Here is a 19,307-nt window from a genome sequence, read left to right on the forward strand (position 1 = left end):
ATAAGCTAACAAAAACGTTTTCTATGAAATCATTTATCAAATGTTTTTTCAAAAAATGCTAAAAATAATTTTTTAATGCTATAAGTAATTTTTCAAAATTTAAAAAGTGTTTCCTAAATTTTATCAAATACTTAATATTTTTTTTTTAAATATCTTTTTACCCTAACAACATTTTTTTAAAATAAGTGATTATAAACATTTATTTTTTAACCCTTTATATACTCTTAATGTTTGTTTTTTTACTTAATTTTAAATAGAAACTTAATGCTTAATAGGGTTAAATATTAGGTTGTTTATTTTTGTATTATTTTATTTGTATTAAAAAGTAAAGAAAAATCAATATATTATTTTTTATTTAAAAAAAGTTAAATATTTTGATTTTTTTATTTAGTAAAAAATTTATAAGTCATAAAAAAAGTAGAAAAGCAAACCACCTCAATTTTAAAAATAAATTGTTTTTTTTGTAAAAAGTAAAAAAAAAAAAAAAAAAAAACAAAAACAAACATGATGTAAAAGTCAAATAAGTGATTAAAAGTGTTTATTTTTCAACCCATCATTTTTTTTTATCCTATTTGAAACCCGCTGCGTTTGGTATCCGGTAAGTGGGCAACATGCCGTGGTTTTTGCAATTTTTTTATTATATTCCGAGTGTGGATCCTGTGGATTCCATCTAGAGAAATCGTTAGTAAAATTTTTAGAAGAAAATTACATAAATGCTTTTTGTATTAGGGCTATTGGGCAGTTGACAGTTGATTTGCTGACCAAAGATTTCAATCATGGATAATAAGAAAATTATATAAATGCATTTTTTTATTAGGACATTGTGTTGGGAAGTCAACGTTTGATTTGCTGACGAGACATATGAATTATAGATGAATAGATGGAGAAATAAAACGATATGACTGAATTTATACTGGAAACTTCGAAAATATTTTTAGTAAAAAAATAAAGTAATGAACAAAAATTAATTAATTAATTTTTTTTATCAATCTTGTTTTTCGATGAATACACAAAAGGGACCTTAATTTTGACATGAAACACGTTTTATTGTTTCATGAATCACTTTCAAATGAAGTGTTGAAAAGTATGTTGAATGGAGTAGGTACGCATCCTTTTCAAGGGAGAATGAGGCCAAAAGACATGAAATGGAATGGAATGGTGGCGAGCGTCAATGCCGTGGGAATGGAGGTAAGGGTGTTGCCTCGCATTGACATATATGGCCGCAAGCCGCAAGCCGCAAGAGGTTGGTGGAGACAAATCGTGGGTAATCCGTTGGCTTGTTTGCGATCGGTCACTTATCAAACATTTGAGTCACACGTGACGTATGAAACATTTGCAACTTGGCAGCATCAAGCGATCTGTACGTGAATATTCGGTCAAATCAATCATTTTTTCCAAACAAAATATTAACTTTTAGGCATGTTTGAAACTATCGGCTATTTTTTTTAATATAATTTTTTAAAATTAGTAAAAAAATCATATTTTTAAAATTACGTAAATAGGCTTGTTTAGAAAGTGTTTTTTTTAAATGATCATAAAAAAAATAAATTTTAAAAATAATTTTAAAATAAATTTATTATTAATAATTTTAATTTAAAGTGTATTTAATAATGATTTTAAAAGGTGTTTTTAGTTTTTTTAACATTTGAAAATTTTTATCTTTTAAATATTAGAAATATTAAAAATACTTTTTAAAATCATTATTAAACACACTGTTACTTTTATAAATTGATATTAATAAGTTATTTTTAGTTAAATAAAAAAAATCAAATATTTTAAATTTTTTTATTTCATCCAAAAAAATAAATATCTAATTTAATTTGGTTCTTTCTATCACTAAAAAATTGGCTAATTCAATTTTTATTTAAGCATAAATAAATATTCTAATTTCACTAATCTCCCTCATTCCCACAATCCCACGTAAATGATAAGGAAGACAGTGGGGCTAACAAGCGTCATGGAAAAGCAGAGCAAGTTATCAACGATTCAAAGTCCAGACACAGCAACAACCACGACTTATGGAAAGAAAGACAAAATCTTCACCGGTTCCTATCCGGAAAAACTCAGGAATATATTCAATCGACGTCTCCAAAAGTGCATGGATTGATGTCAGATTTGAAGATTTTGGTGTCACAGATACCACCTCCTCCTCCTCCACCACCGCCGCCGCATGCAGACAATAGAACGGGGAGTCATCAAGACCATTCTCACCCCTCCAATGTCTAAGTCGGTAATATCGGTCATGGTTCCTCAACAAATACTTAAAAGTATATATATTTTGATGAAAAAAAGACTATGAAGAGAATACCTGCAAATTCAATTGAAACTGACTCACCACTAACCCTCCTACCAACTACCCTCCCAATAAATTAATTAGAAGTTTATAACTTAGAGACAAAACGTAGTTAACATGATAAGTTTCAATCAAGCTAAATTTCAACGTCTTAATCAACTTTTTAAAACATGCATTAATTTGCAGTTATTTAAGTTAAGGAATCAAGAGCTCAACATCCGAATAAGACTGTATTTGGTTCTCGAAAATTTTAAAGAAAATGCAAAGGAAGGTGAAGCAAAATTAAAAATAAATTTAAACTCAATAAATTATTTTTATATATCACTTTAAACTTATTTTAACTCTTTCATATGAAAATTAAATAATTTTAAAATATATAAAATTTTAATTATATTTGATTTTTTTTATATATATTTTTCATAGTTGAATCAAATATAAGAAAATCATTTTTTTAAAATATTTTTTTCTTTCTTTAATACTTTTTGGGAACCAAACATAATTTAAGTGATTTTTTTTATCTCAAAAGATGCTTCATATTTAGCCTTGCATGTCATTTATGATATTTGGGTAAAAATTTCAATCATGATTAATAGGTGATTTTACATTTTAGATAAATAAGAAAACCCTAGGTTATGTTTGGTTTCGCAAAATACTAAGGAAAGAAAAAAAATGCAAAAGAAAATGATTTTTTTATGTTTGATTGTCCTATGAAAAATATAAAAGAAAATCAAACATAATTAAAACTAATTAAAAACTTATATATTTTTAAATTATCTAGTCTTTATATTGATGAGTTAAAATAAATAAAATGAGTTTGAAGTAACAAAAATAATAATTTAACGACTTTTAATCTATTTTTTATTTTCCTTTGTATTTTCTTTCATTCTACTTTTCCTTTGTATTTTCTTTCCCTTATATTTTCTCTCTAATTTTCTGGGAACCAAACATAGCCTTATATTTCCTTAAGGGAGATGGATTTTTATTTAATTAAAATATTTTAAAAAATCTTAATTATTATCTTGATGTTGTAAAATTATAAAGTGAAAGGAGAAGAAAACAAGAAAGAGAAATCAGAATGTAGGAAGAGATAGAATGCACGAGAAAACTCTATTTGAATTTCATTAGGGGTCTTTCCCTTTTATAGGGAGTTACAAAAGATATTTATGGATGATCATCCACAATTACCATAGTGGTACATAATCTCATATTTTATAACACTCACCCTTGGATGATCATAAGAATATGCCTCATTAAAATCTTACTAGAAAAAACCCCATGGGAAAAAACTCTAGTGAAAGAAAAAGAGTACAATATTTTTTTGGATTATTACAACTACCTCGTTAAAAACCTTGCCAGTAAAACCCAATGGGACAAAACCTGGACGAAGGAAAAAAAAGTGTAGTATATCCATATTATCAATATCCCTCTCATGTAAACATGATTATGATTTCTTCAACATTTCAAATGGTGGATCTCTCAATCTTCGTATTTCAAAGTCATACCTTAACTTTTTCAATGTGATCGAAGGTAACGCCTTTGTGAATAGATCTGCTAGATTATTGCATGATCGAATTTGTTGAACATCGATCTCACATTTCTTTCGGAGCTCATGAGTATAGAAGAATTTAGGGAGATATGCTTAGTTATGTCACCTTTTATGAATCCTCCTTTAATTTGCGCAATACAAGCAACATTATCTTCATGTAACTTAGTTGCATTGCCTCTGATGGAAGGTAGTTCACATGTTTCTTGAATATGTTGGATCATTGACCTTAGCCATATACATTCACGACTTGCTTCATGAATTGCAAGAATTTCTGAATGATTTGATGATATGGCCACCATTGTTTGTTTGATAGATCTCCATGAGATAGCAATATCATTGTAATTAAACACATACCATGTTTGTGACTTATCTTTGTATGAATCTGAAAGATATTCTGCATCTGCATATCCAAGCAATTGTTGCTTTGATTCCCTGGAGTAAAATAAACTCATATCAGTAGTTCCGCGAAGATAACACAATATATGTTTGATACCATTCCAATGTCTTCGAGTTGGAGCGGAACTATATTTTGCTAATAAATTGACAGAAAAAACAATGTTTGGACGTATACAATTGGCAAGATATACAAATGCACCAATAACACTAAGACATGGTACTTCATAACCAAGTAATTCTTCATCATTTTTCACAATGACAAAATGGGTCATTTTTCACATTAAGTGATTGAACAACCATTGAAGAACTTAAATGATGCGTTTTATCCATATAAAAACGCTTCAAAACTTTCTTAATATATGTTGATTGATGTACTAAAACTTCATTTGGAAAATGCTCGATCTGCAGGCCGAGACAAAATTTTGTTTTTCCAAGATCTTTCATATCAAATTCCTTCTTAAAGTAATTTGTTGTTCTTGTGAGCTCTTCAGGAGTTCCAACAAGATTTAAGTCATCAACATACACTGCAATAATTGCAAATTTGGTTTCTGATTTCTTAATGAAGATGCATGAGCATATAGGGTTATTCATATACCCTTCTTTTAGCAAGTATTCGCTAAGGCGATTGTACCACATGCGTCCAGATTGCTTGTATCCATACAAGGATCGTTGTAACTTGATTAAGTACATGCTACAAGGCTTTGTACTATTTGCTTTAGGCAATTTAAATCCTTCAGGGATTTTTATGTATATATGATTCTCCATGGATCCATATAAATATGCTGTAATAACATTCATGAGGCACATATCTAGTCTTTCTGGGACTGCCAAACTAATTAAGAAATTATATGTGATTATGCCCATGACGGGAGAGAATATTTCCTCATAGTCAATACTAGGTTTCTGCAAGAAACCTTGTGCTACTAATCGCACTTTATATCTTATGATCTCATTATTCTTATTGCGTTTTCATACAAATATCCATTTGTACTCAACAGACTTTACATCTTTAGGTGTTTAGACTACAAGTCCAAAAACTTCTCATTTTGTTAATGAGTTTAACTTTGCCTGCATAACTTCTTTCCATTTTGGCCAATCATTTATATGTCGGCATTCTTCCACATTTCGTGGTTTAGGATCTTCATCATTCCTTATGGAGGCCACTTGGGAAGTGAAAAAAATATTATTTTGATACCATTTTTCTCCCGTGTATACATAACTTATTGAGATCTCACAACTTTCAGGTACTTATGCCTCTTCAGGGGCTTTTTGTTTAATATGTGCCTTTTCAGGGGCTTCTTGCTCAATATGTGCCTCTTAAGGGGTTTCTTGTTCAATATGTGCCTCTTCAGGGCCTTTTGCATTATTTGTATCTCTTCTAGGGCTATAGATTTATCAACTTTAAACTGATCAGTCATTTTGATGGCCTTTTTTAAAGTGCCAAGTTTTTCTTGGGTTTTCCTCTTCGGGGAAGTTACATCCTTTGAGCCGACAGGTCTACCACGCTTCAGGTGTATCTTAGATTCATTTGTTAACTGTCCTATAGGGACATCAATCCGTGCTGGAGTATTTGTAGTTGCGATATATGACTTTGTTACTTTCTTTGTATGAATGCATCTTGTAGTTGATTTGCAAGATTTTGCAAATGAATGATCCTTTGAACTTCTAGTTCACATTGATTTGTATGAGGATCAAGATGAGTCAAAGTCAATCCATTCCAAATAATTTCACGTCGTTTTTCTGGAGCGGGCTCTTCTCCCCCTAACGGCGAGAAAATTGTTTCATTAAAATGATAATCTGCACAACATGTCATTCTACCTTTTAAGTGTATAGGTAGACTAGTCACTAATTAAAAACTTCTGGTTTTGTAATGTACATCCATATGACCTTTTACCCCGGGGGACCAAGTTGGTTTTAAAAGATTCTTTTGGATCTTTCATCATATAAAGTGTCATTCACATGAAATCAAATACTACTAGTGACATAGTCTAAGCTCTTCTGGAGTCTTTAATTTGGTTTCTATCACCTCATATAGTATTGACATTGTTTGTCATCAATGTTGTGCAATTAATGAGACAAGAGTTTCATCTAAGTAACAAGTTATAAAACATTGTCATAAAGACTTTGTCTTTATAGAATTGAATATATATTATCATAGAGAAAGAGTTAAAATCAATGAAAAAATATTAGTCATCGATGATGACTTAACTTAATAACTTGTGTAAAAGCAATGAGAGCATATACAACACAATAAAACAAATATGAAAAGATGATTTAAAGTTATATATTTCTTAAATAATCTCACACATTTGATTTTGTAAGTGTGGAGCAATTTATACATGAAATAACAAGGAAGTATTTCAATAACCAAACTAATTGTAGTGATAGATCAATAATTTTATTCAAAATATTATTATGATCTAAATCAATGTGTAAAAATTAATTCATAAATCAAAATTTCAAGAGAACATATCATGATTTAAAGCATCTTGTTGTCTCAAAACTTTAATTGAAATACTACAAATCCATCTAAACATATATGAAAAGATATAACATAATATATTGAGAACAACAGTTGAACCTATTGTAATTCAAAATTATTTTTGATAATGAAATTATTGCATTAATAAAAATACCGTATGTGGCAACATGCAATAATATATGTAAATTTTTCTACTAATGACAGTATAACTGTTAATAATAGAAATTTATAAAAACTATCAAACACTTACCTATTTGTATAACTTGATATACAAAAATATTAATCCTTTGATAATATGTAAATATTATCTATATGCTTGTTATCATAGCTTTAGGCTATAATATATTTCATTATAACTTTTGGTTATATAAATTTCATAAAGTTGTACAAAATTGTTAGTTAACAATTTTGTTCTCTATAGCTTCTAGTTATAAGAAAATACATATTAACAACTTTGGCATAACCTTTGATTAGCATAAAGAATATTAATTTTCTTATTTTCATAACTTCGGGTTATGAATAATAATATTTATATAACTTCTGGCTATATAACAAAATTAAAAAAATTATGTATCTTCTAGGTACATAGTTGTTCATTTCAACTTCCTATTCTTTTATTGATGTTTTGGTAAAGGTCGACCAAATGTTTGGACGTACGATAAGTACGCGACCAATGCCCTTTCATAACACATCTATAACACTTATTCTCATGGTTCTTAGGAGTTGTCTTGTAAACACTTCCCATTTTCTTGTTTTACCTCAATATTATTCCACTTCTAGTGGTGCAATAAGGCTTTCATTTTTTGAAAATTTGGTAAATTATTTATATAAGAACCATGGTATTGGGGATTTCTTCCACGACCACGACCATGTCCTCGTCATCATCCATGAGTTTGGGACAATATTACATTCACTTCAGGGAATGATTCAAATCTAGTTGGATGAGACTGATGATTTCTTATCAAAAACTCATTTTTTGTTAAACCTTCATGGAGATGATAACGAAGGAAAATCAGTGTTTTTGAGCGATTCTACAAGGATGCTTGATTTCTTTCTTTGATCATAGCTCCAAGATTCATTGACAATTTTGTTTTGAATAACTTCTAGTTATACAAGAGAATTATAAATTGTATGCATAACTTCTAGTTATGAAATTATTGTTAATAAAAATTGTTTTCCATAATTTATGTTGTGAAAAATAAGTGAGTACAAAAGAAAAATTAAAAGTCAATATTTTTCATAACTTTGAATTATGATCATTTTGTCGAAACAAGAAAATACGCAAATTTGTACATAGCTTCAGGCTATGAACTATTTATGTATAACTTCTAGTTATACAATATAATTAAAAGAAATTAAAGAAATTAAAAGTTAATATCTTTCATAGCTTTAGGCCATGATTATTTTGTTAGAATAAGAAAATATTTAAATTTGTACATACCTTCAGGCTATGAACTGTTTTTTGTGTATAGCTTTAGGTTATAAACTATTCATTGGGTAGATTTGTGCATAACTTCAGGTTATGAACATTTATTTATTTCATAACTTTTGGCTATAATATTGTTTGGTATAATTTCCAGTTATACCGTATAATTAAAAATAAATAATTGGGGATCATATACATAACATATGGTCATGTATTTTTAATTATGTAATTTTTTCTCATAACTTCTGGTTATATGAATTGCACATTTTTTTTTTTCATAACTTCTGATTATAGGGATTGTACATATTTTTCATAACTTCTGATTACAGGGATTGCACATATTTTTCATAACTTCTAGTTATGAATTTACCTTATAATTTATAATTTATCCCATAACTTCTGGTTATAGAGATTGTACATATTTTCATAACTTCTGGTTATGAATTTACTCTATAATTTATAATTTATCCCATAATTTCTGGTTATAAAGATTGTACATATTTTCATAACTTCTGGTATGAATTTACTCTATAATTTATCCCATAACTTCTGGTTATAGGGATTGTACTTATTTATGCATTCGAATAAAATAAGTAAAAATAGAGAGTCAAAGGTAATAACGTAGAAAATCATAATATAAGTTTATCACATACCTTTTTGTAAGAAAGAAGATAAAATAGTCTTTCTATTTCTCTGAAAAGGAGAACACATTTCTATTTCTTTGAATAGAGAAAAATATTTCTATTTCTTTTGTAGAGACTAGTCGTACTCATAACGTGCTGTAAAATTAAAAAGTGAAAGGAAAAGAAAACAAGAAAGAGAAATCAGAATGTAGAAATAGAATAGAATGCACGGAAAAACTCTATTTGAATTTTATTAGGGGTCTCTCCCTTTTATATAGAGTTATAAAAGATATTTATAAATGATCATCCACAAGTTACCATAGTACAAAATCTCATATTTTATAACACTTGATATTTAATAAAAGAATTTTTACAATAAACTTTCCAAATATAAAATTTAGTCACATCAATTACTCCCACGCCTAATTCTTCTACTACCAAAGATTGAAGTATAAGGTTAGAAGGGTCGAGTAAATCATTAAGTAAAGGTTGTAAAATGTATCATGATTATATACAAGGATGAGTTAATGAACATATTCGTCTACAGCAGCATTCCACACGATTGAATTGAGAATGGCATAGAAGCCAAAACCAGAACTGAGAGTATTGCGGTTGCGTGGAGGTCCTAAACTTTTTCCAATGTGGGATGTCTCAGTGTTAGTATGATCGCCATCGGGAAGAAGTTGATCATTGTACTCGATCCACCTTGAGCATTCGAAATGGACTGAGAAGGCTATAGCAACCGTGCCTCTTGGCAAAGACGCAGCCTGGAGTGAGGCCATGGTCGCCACTGTTCATTTCTGCCAACACCTTATTGAAGGTATCCACTTCACATAGAAGCAACACAGGGCCTTCATTGCTGTATCCATATTCCTGTTCAGCCTCCTCTAGCAGCATCTGGAATGGTGAGTGGTTAGCAAACTGGGTCTTGATCACGAACCGCTGTTTCTGGGCTCCAACGTAGACTGGGAAGTAACCTTTGGGAGGCACTGGGGACTTTGTTTTAGGCTTATCAACTTCTGATCGCTTTGAGGGTTTGCTCTTTGAGAAAGAGCTCCAAGGGCTAAATGGGTTCACTGCTGACTTCTTGGCTCCGCCACATATGACCCGGCATCGCTCCCATGCCTTGACCGCCATATTTTTCTTCCCTTTCCCCTTTACAGAATCCATTTCTACGGTGAAAAACCCACTGACGCTTTCTTCAAAAAGTAGAGACCAAATAATACTCTTATCTGAAGAGAAACTCAGAAATAGAAAATCGCAGAGGATGATTAAGCTCAAAAGCTGAGTTTGTAGCTGGGTCTCGGTAGCTGATGTCTGATTCTCTGCAAAAGAGAGGAGCGTGGAACCATATAAATAGGCCTTGTGGCATGCGAATACTAATCCCGTGGGTCAATGCGTGGAAGGCCCTCGGTTTGAATTGGTGTACTATTCTTGTCTTCCAAAATGATGACATTAGAGACCCGCTTGCTACGGTGTGAATTCATCGCCTCCGTTGTGGACGAATCAAAACGATTCATAAAGAAAATTTTTTACACAACATATTCTTTTAATGCATGTTTACCTAATTTTTGACAAAGGGAATCAAAGGAAAATGAGCCTAGATGATGAGAAAGATGGAATGGGAATATAATTAATTCTATCTTAGGGCTATGTTTGGTTATTGAAAAATGTAACGCTATATTTGGTTTTTAAAATTTTTGAAGGGAAATGTAAAGAAATAAAGTGGAGAAAAAAATTAAAATAAAAAAAACTTTAAAATTAATAAATTATTATTTATTATTATTTTAAACTCATTTTATTTATGTAAAAATTAAATAATCCAAAAATACATATATTTTTAATTAATTATAATTATAATTAATTCTTTTTTTTATAAGATAATCAAACATAAAAAAATTATTTTTCTTAATTTTTTTTTCTTTCCTTTTCCAAAAATCAAATATAACCTAATAAAAAATGAACATTTGATCTAGGTTGTTTTTTTTTATAAATAAAAGATAATTAGGATTTGTTTGTCAATAAATTTAAAAATAATTATCACATTTTTTTAAATAAAATTTTGTTAGAATGATAAAATACTAAAAATAGTTTTCCTTCCCTACTATGTATAATGTAAAACTTTTTGACCTATTCTCCATGATTTAAATTACTTTTTAGAGCATTCTACCATAAGAAGAAAAAAAAAAAAAAATTTAAATTTATTTTGAAAAATCACTTTATTTTAGATTACAATGTTAAAAATATTTTAATCCAAATTTTGTAAAATGTGCTTTTTGAAATTGAAAAACTATTTTTAAGAATAATTTTAAGACAATCTTCTGGGATATGTTTAGTAATGTTAAACATTCTCAAAAATTAAAAAAAAAACAATTTTAATTGTTTCAAGAAAAAAATTATGTTTTAAAAGTAAAATAAAAAAAACTTTTCTCTTGCTTATTTAGAAGGTACATTTTTGTATAATATAAAATTTTTATAGTTATGTATTTTTAAAAATTATTTTTCACAATATTTTATAAAAAAAATTGAAAATAATACAAATTTGTTCTAAAAAATAAATTATTTTCAAAGAAAATTATTAAAAAAAATTCTGTAAAATTTTAAAAAATAAAAAGTAAAACTATGTTCTGTAAAAAAAAAAACTTTTAATTTAAAGTAGATAAAATTATTTTTAAAAGCAGCTGCAAACATGTCCATGACAGAAAAATATTTTCAAGGAAAATGTCAAATATGCCCTAAAATTTTTGGTGGACAAAGTTTCACTTAATAGGAAGTATATAATACCATAATGTAATTTCCTAATTATAGAAATTAAATCCCATTTGCCCACTTGTCACTTGTCACTTGTCACTTACTTAGACTGATACTCCAAACGCACGTGTTCAACTATAAAACGTGTGAACGCAAGTTTTCAACTTTAGGTATTGAATAAATTAAAACTTGAATCCTGGATTGACCGTTGACGAGATCCGAATGACATAGTAGAGCTTTTTAAATACAAATTATTCGTATCCGCTCACACAGAAATTTTGGTGTGAGTGCTGTTTGCATCGAATTTCCTATCAATGACTGTGTGATGAAGTTTCTGATCAGTTTGATAGTCCAAATTGATGGGCATGCGGACTCGCAAGTCGCAAGTCTTAAGCGTGCCGCCACGTGGTAGAAGACAGGGTCATTCTTAAACATCATCTTCAACTCCCAAGACGTTGTTGCCAAACAGGGCTCATGTGAACAGCCTAAACCCAAGGTGGAATTTGCTTTGACCGTGTACCAATCAGAATCTGTTAATCACCACTTAAGGAAGAAATGAATAAAAGTCAAAACGTTATTTTGATAATAAGGGAAGAGGTCAGCAGAGATTCCCCCTTTTTTTTGCTTTTTACATTATAATTTTCTTCAACGGAAGAGTCATTATATGGTTTGAATCAGGTATCTGGTTGTCTAGACTCTAGATACTTATTAGAATTTTAGTACTTTATTTATAACATTTTTAAAATCAGTTCCTTAAAACAAGGTTTTATAATAGTTTCTAAAAATATTTTTTTACTTATCGACTTACCTAGAATACAATATTTTAAAAAAATTGATTTTGAAAAGTGTTTTTAATTTTTTTAATATTTAAAAATATTTTTCAGAATTATAGTCAAACGCACTCTAAATACAACGAACTTCTATGGATTTAAAAATTTATCAAATATTCTTATTTTTAATTTTCACTCAAGGTAAGGGATGTATTTGTTAAAAATTCAAATCTACGAAAACTAGATGTATTAAACCAAAACCTTGTGAGAGGTGGATGAAATCAACCTTTAAAAATACTTAAGAAAAAAAAAATAAATTTATTAAAAAAAAACCATTTTATGTACATAACAAATCCTTAAAATAATGTTTTCAATAAAAATAAAATAAAATTAGTTGAACATGTTTTACAAAAATGTTTTCAAAAATTATTTTCAAACAGACTTTTAATTATATCATTTAGAGATTAATTGATCATTTAATAAGATTGAATTAATTTTTTTATGACATTTAACAATGTACTTATTTGGAAACTTAACCATCTCAATTTATTTCATTTTTAAAAAAGCGGAATTATAATGCGAGTACTAAATAAGTGATGTCAAGTAATTCATGAAATTCAACCTTCTTTTTTGTGGAATTTGCCTCTAAATTTGATGGTTAGACCGTCAAAAATTATGCAAGAGCCTTTTATTTGTTTTTTATTTTTATTTTTATTATTTCAATATACTTTTAGATGTTTGTATATTGTTTATTTTTTAATTCTTATCTTTAGATAAAAAAAATAAAATATTTAATTTTATAAAAAAATTGATGTCTAAATGATATATTTACATTAGTTTATAGATGTTTTAAATAAATTCAAACTTCAAAGAAAAATCAATATTTATATTAGTTTTAGGTAAATTCCAACTTCAAACAAAAATTGACATTATTACCCTTTTAAAATTATAGGGTTACAATTTGGGTGGGTTAGTCGGGTTGATGACTAATTCGAACACAACCCGAATTAAGAAATAATCAACTCAAACTCAATCTAACCCGACTTCTAATATAAGGTACTCAACCCTAACCCAACCCTATTTTCCTAAATTTGAATTGATGAGTTAGAATCCAGGTGATTAAGTTAGAATCGGTTTGATTAGGTTAGACTTGAGTTGATTAAGTTGGATTCAAGTTGATCAGGTTAGTCAGATTGATTGGATTGCATGATTCAAAATTCATTTATAGTGTTTTTCTTTTTTTTGTTGAGAAAAAAATTTATATATTTATGCCAAAATTTAAATAGTAATAAGACAAAATTTTAAGATAACAATTAAAAAGTATATGATATAATTATAATTTGATATATATATTTTTTAAATCTAAAAAGAAAATGAATATTATTATATAATATATAAATATTATAAAAATATTAAACTTTGGTTCAAGCCTAAGCCAAATTGAGTTTGGATTGAGAAAACTTAATTCAAATTCCAATCGAGTATTAAAAATGTTTGCCAAAATCCATCCAAATATCAAGTTGGATTTAGGTTAAGTCGAACCAACTTAGTTGAAAATTATATAAAGATAAAAAAATTTCAATGTCTTTCCAATTTAGAATTGACACCTTCAACCATAAATAAAGATTTACCATTTTTTACTATCTTAATTATAAATAGAGTCTCCCAAAAAAATATAAATTCAAGCCTAAAAAAAAAAAAAGTCACTTAACATGATGTGCATTTTTATCCAAAAGAATCAACCTTTAGGGATCATATCATTAGAAAAACTATCGAAAACCATTGAAAATGTTAGTTGTCATTAAAGTTTTTGAAAGATCGTGTCAAGTACTTGACTAAAATTGTTATTCAAAATATAGAGAGCTTTTTACTGAAATAAAATGTATAAAAAATTAATCAAAACATGATAGTGATGAAAATGTGGACTCCCCTTAAATGCCAAAAGTGTCTACTTTCTTTTCAAACATAGCAATTTTTTATCAAAGGTTTATGTATTAAAATATGTTATTTTAAGGTGTTGCCTGGGGATTCCCCTCCACATGTTCCATTTAAGCTCAAGACCCCTAGGTCATCTAGGACAAGTATGTAACCTCTCTAGGATTATTCTGTCCAGACTAAGATAAGTTCTATCTAACATCAAAAGTGAGAGGGTTTCCTTCTCCCACAGGGTAAGATGGAATTGATAGCTTGGACCCTTAAATGGGAAGATTTGTCAAATTAAGTTTTTAACACTTCTGGCATGCGTGATTAATCACGTCTGACATTTGAGCAGTCGACAGGACTCCATTTAGCCCATAAGTTTATGTCTATTAATTGTTGCACATAATCCTAGATATTGACAGACTAAATGGACAGACAACTACATGGTCCGAGATCTTGACACGTTAGCAAATGACACCTTCCTAGTCGCCCTAAGGACAATTATCATTATAGAAAAGATTAGAGTGCATAGTCAACACTACAATGACGGTGTCATCAGCTCTATATAAACCCCTTAAAAAGTACGAACAAGGTACGTGCACGCATATGTCCATTCTCTTCTATAAAATAGTTAGAGTTATTCTTGTCTAACTTAAACTTCAGAGGAGTGTGTTTGGATCACCCATTCGGATATCCTTTTATGTAGGAAAGAAGTCCCTTTGGCTTTGATACAACTGGACGGACTCTTCAAGAGGCACGAAGTAGGGAAAAAGTCCGTCTAACTTTAACGAAGGTAGACGGACTTGACTCCAGTTGCCTTGACTTCGACATTGCCACAATATCAAATCGGTATCTATAAAATTGTGAAACCAATCATAACACGTCACATATATAATTTGGCTTTATTATTTTCTACCTAATTTTAATTTTATTGTTTTGTATTAATCTTATTCTTTAATACTTTTATCTTATTTATTTGCTCTTGTTTCATTTGCTTAGATCTTGATTTCATGTATTTATATATTTATCTCAAGTTGTAGATTTCATTATATATTTTCAAATGATCACGATAATAAGCTTAATCAATTCCAAATCTATCATGAGAGTTTATACTATTTTAAAGTATTTGATTCAATCTACTATACCATTAAATGTTTCAAAATAAATACAATAATCAAATAATTATAATTAAGATAATTTTTTTTTTTTGAATATTCGCAAATTTTATAGGACTACATCATCCCCATGTAATTTACATGTAGATTTCAACCATCCCAGCTAAACCCATGCCACCAATAGAGGCCTGGAATAATCTTCCACATTAGTCACAACACTTTACTATTGGTTGATAACTGGCTTTTTCTTCCATGTTTGCTTTTAGGACCAAAAGCCAAAGCTTGAAAATCGTTTGAAAATTTATTTTATGATTTTTTTTTATATATAAAATGGATTATTTTGTTCACGCAAATCGATCCCTATTCTAACCAAGTATAAGATTTTTTTTTTAAATAACATAAAATAATCTTCCAACCTGGAAAAATAAAATTGACAAACTTTTGATAAAAACTTTATTCTAAAGATAAGTTAATTTTTATAAAAAATTTAAAGTATTTTTAGTTTTATTTTTTTGTAAAATATTTTAAGCAAGGATCGAAAAATGTAATATACTTTGAAAACTTTTGTATTATATATAAACATGATATATCATCTTTTCAAAGAATAAACCAAAAAAACTATTTGAACATAATTCTATTCTTTAAAATAATTACGAAAAATATTCTAATCTTGAACATAATTACTTTTAAATTAATTCTTAAAAATTATTCTTTGAATATGTCATCAAAACGGATTTTAAGTTTTTCATATCTTTTGAAACCATCGATAATATTAACTTTTTATTACATATTATTTTAAAAAGTTTAAATAAAATTGAAACCATATTTGGAAAATAGGACTTCCAATTAAGGCTATAATTTTGAATTTATATTTAAATCGTAATCTTTAAATGTAATTTTAAGAAAAAGGATATGATGAATTGATTGAGATAATTCAGAGTAGAATTGAAAAATCAGAGGGAGGTTGCCGTCACAGATGGTGCCTTCACCCTTAAAAACTTTCATCCTTTGACCACGAGCCACCGCCCACCACCATAGTTAGTACCTAACATGGATCTTCATCTATGGCCATACGCCAAACCACCGGTTTCCTTTTTCGCCATAGCTCAGATTTGAATATTTGAAAAGCAGGGGAAGCTAGAGAAGATCTTGGGGGTTTTAAGGGTATTTGTGGTAACAATTTTTTATTTTCCAGAAAAAGAAAAAAAAAGAAAAGAAAAGAAAATATGTTCAACGGTCAGAAATAGGAAATATTTTTTTGTTTTTAAAAATAAAAAAATGTGGTTTTTAAATAATATATTTTAATTTTTTTTACTTTTTTTAAAAATTTGTTTTTAAAAATAATTATATAAATATGAAAAATGATTAAAAATATTTTTAAAATATATTAAAATATATAAAAAATAAAAAAACATTTTAAAATTTCAAACTAATATTTGTTTTACAAAACATCAAAAAACAATTTTAAAAAATGATTTTCAAAAACTATTTTTTAAAACAGTTTTAAAAAGAATTACCAAATAAAACCTAAATTTTCATCTCACAAGCTTTCAAAGTTATAAATTAAAGCGTTTTAGTAAACACTTCCCAAGTTACGATCAAGTAGCTGAGACAATTTCACAAAGAATAATCGAAATCAAATAAAGTGGGCAATTTCACAAAGAATAAGTGAAATCAAATAAGTTCGGCAATTTCTCAGAAAATAATAAAAATGTTATATATTTCAATCAGATTAAGAGTTTGTTTAATATTATTTTCTTCAAAGTTCATACATATGCAAGTTCACAAGGCATAGAAATCTAGCGAGACCTTGTAGATTGATGCTGATCAATTCACCTCAAGCATCCGAGACGGACTGATCAGAAGGCTATAATGACCATAACCCTTAGCCATGTCGCCAAGACCCAGACTATGAGATGGACTGAGAAAGCTACTGCCAGGACGACTAATCTCATCTCGGCCACCGTCCATCTCCGCCAACACTTCGTAGAAGGTGTCAACATGGCATGGAAGCGACACAGGGCCTCCATTACTGTACCCATATTCCAATTCAGCTTCTTCCAGCAGCGTCATGAATAATGGATGGTTAGTGAACTGGGTCTTGATCAGGAACCGTTGTTTCTGGGCTCCAACATAGACTGGGAAGTAACCTTTGGGGGTCTTAGAAGGCTTAGCTGCTTCTGGGTTTGAGACTGAGCTACAAGGGCTGATATTTGGCATACATTTCTTGCTTCTCCGACAGATGGATTGGCATCTCTTCCACGCCCCCACCATCATATTTTTCTTCCCTTTTCCCTTTATACCATCCATTTTGCAATGAATAAGGGAAGAGGAAAAGAAAGAGAAATGCTTGAGATAAGTGGCTTCTCTCCAAATGGTGGGAGAAGGAGAATTGTCTATATAGCCCCACATATCACCCGAATGGCCATGTCAATGTCAACACTTTTTGTTTTCTTTTTCCTTTTTTTTTTTTTAAAAAAAATATACATACATGCATTAATTTGGTTGAATTCAATTCAACGCTTTATAGTTTTTTAGTTTGAATTGCTTATAAATTAATTTCTACGAAGATGATATGCGTGACGCCACTTCAAAAGGCATATCATTCAAGGTGAAAGATACGTTCTAGTCTTCTATGAACCAATAGTCCAGTATGGTATTTTTTATTATTAAATTATTATTTTAAATTTATGTGTGGTTACATAAAATAATTAAGAAAAAAATATTAAAAAATAATTTTCACATATTTAATTTAACAATAAAAAATATAAAAAAATTAAATATAATTAAAATTGTTGTAAATATGCTAAGATATCTAAATGAAAGCAATGTTGACATATATATATATATATATATATATATATATATACACTAAATTTTTCCATAACTTAATGATAATGTAATCTTGACAAAAAAATTACAAATCAAAATATAATTAATTTACTCATATGTGAAGCATGGAGGAAAACAAAATTTTCCACAGAAATATCTCAAATGGGGGAGTTGAACCCCCAACCAAACCAAAAGGTTGGGAGAGCCTCCACGTTACTATTAGGGCATATTTGCCCTTGTTAATAATCTTGCACTATATGTACATATGTTAAAAGTTTTCATATACACACAATATTAAAACAATACTTTAAACAAAAAATTAATTATAATTATTTTATAATTAAATATAAAAAATTTCATTTAATTGAGTAACAAAAAGTTTTTAATTTCATTAATATATTAATTAAATATTAAAAAATTTATAATTTACATCATTTGTTTGATATCATTTAATACAATTAAATTAAATATATTTTAAATTAAACATATTATAATCAAATATCACAATATTATTATTGAATAATATTTGATGTAATTTAATAATCAATGTACACTTATATATATATATATATATATATATTAATTTCTTCAACAAAACAACTTTAAAATGTCTATTACACTTCTAATTTCATTTTTAAGAGCTTTATTTTACATTTTCAAAAGTTTTGATCAATTTTAAATCAATTAATATTTTGTATCAAAATATTCGCTGATATATCTCCGATATATCCGTAAAATCGAACTACCGATATATCCGTGATTACCGATATTTTTATCCTTGATGTAAAGTATCTAAATAAAAAGCAATAATAATATATATTCATTTGCTAAATTATGTGATTTATTATAATACAACCTTCATAGAAAATTTATAAATCGATAAATATTTAATAAATTCATATGTTAATGTTAGAATATTTGATAGTGTCACTTTCACAAAATTTTGTAAGTGAAAATATGCCTATTTTTTTTTTAATCTATCAAGGTTGACATCAATATATAGAAAAAAAAAATTACCTTGGTATTTTTTTTTCTAGTAGAACTCACCATTTGAAAATCGTTTTGGACTTATCATATGAAAAAGGTATAGAAAGAAGATTTTTTTTTTCTTGCATTCTTTTATTACATTGGGGGGTTTTATTAGAGAAAATAT

At 28.2% G+C, this 19,307-nt stretch overlaps 2 protein-coding genes across 2 annotated transcripts; both read right to left on the bottom strand.

Moving 5' to 3' along the window:
- Window positions 1-9,453: 9,453 nt before the first annotated feature.
- On the bottom strand, window positions 9,454-9,936 carry LOC117904217 (auxin-responsive protein SAUR71-like). The gene has a single exon (XM_034816724.1). The coding sequence runs from the start codon at window positions 9,934-9,936 to the stop codon at window positions 9,454-9,456; it is 483 nt and encodes a 160-aa protein (XP_034672615.1).
- A 7,213-nt stretch (window positions 9,937-17,149) lies between these two features.
- Window positions 17,150-17,632, bottom strand: LOC117904218 (protein SMALL AUXIN UP-REGULATED RNA 10-like). The gene has a single exon (XM_034816725.1). It carries the CDS (start codon window positions 17,630-17,632, stop codon window positions 17,150-17,152), a length of 483 nt encoding a protein of 160 aa, XP_034672616.1.
- Window positions 17,633-19,307: the final 1,675 nt, after the last annotated feature.

Source organism: Vitis riparia, chromosome 17 (assembly GCF_004353265.1).
Source record: "Vitis riparia cultivar Riparia Gloire de Montpellier isolate 1030 chromosome 17, EGFV_Vit.rip_1.0, whole genome shotgun sequence".
NCBI lineage: Eukaryota > Viridiplantae > Streptophyta > Magnoliopsida > Vitales > Vitaceae > Vitis > Vitis riparia.

Bases quoted from the DNA above. Each gene is read 5' to 3' on its own strand.
- LOC117904218 (XM_034816725.1), bottom strand. From the start codon at position 17,632: ATGGATGGTATAAAGGGAAAAGGGAAGAAAAATATGATGGTGGGGGCG.
- LOC117904217 (XM_034816724.1), bottom strand. From the start codon at position 9,936: ATGGATTCTGTAAAGGGGAAAGGGAAGAAAAATATGGCGGTCAAGGCA.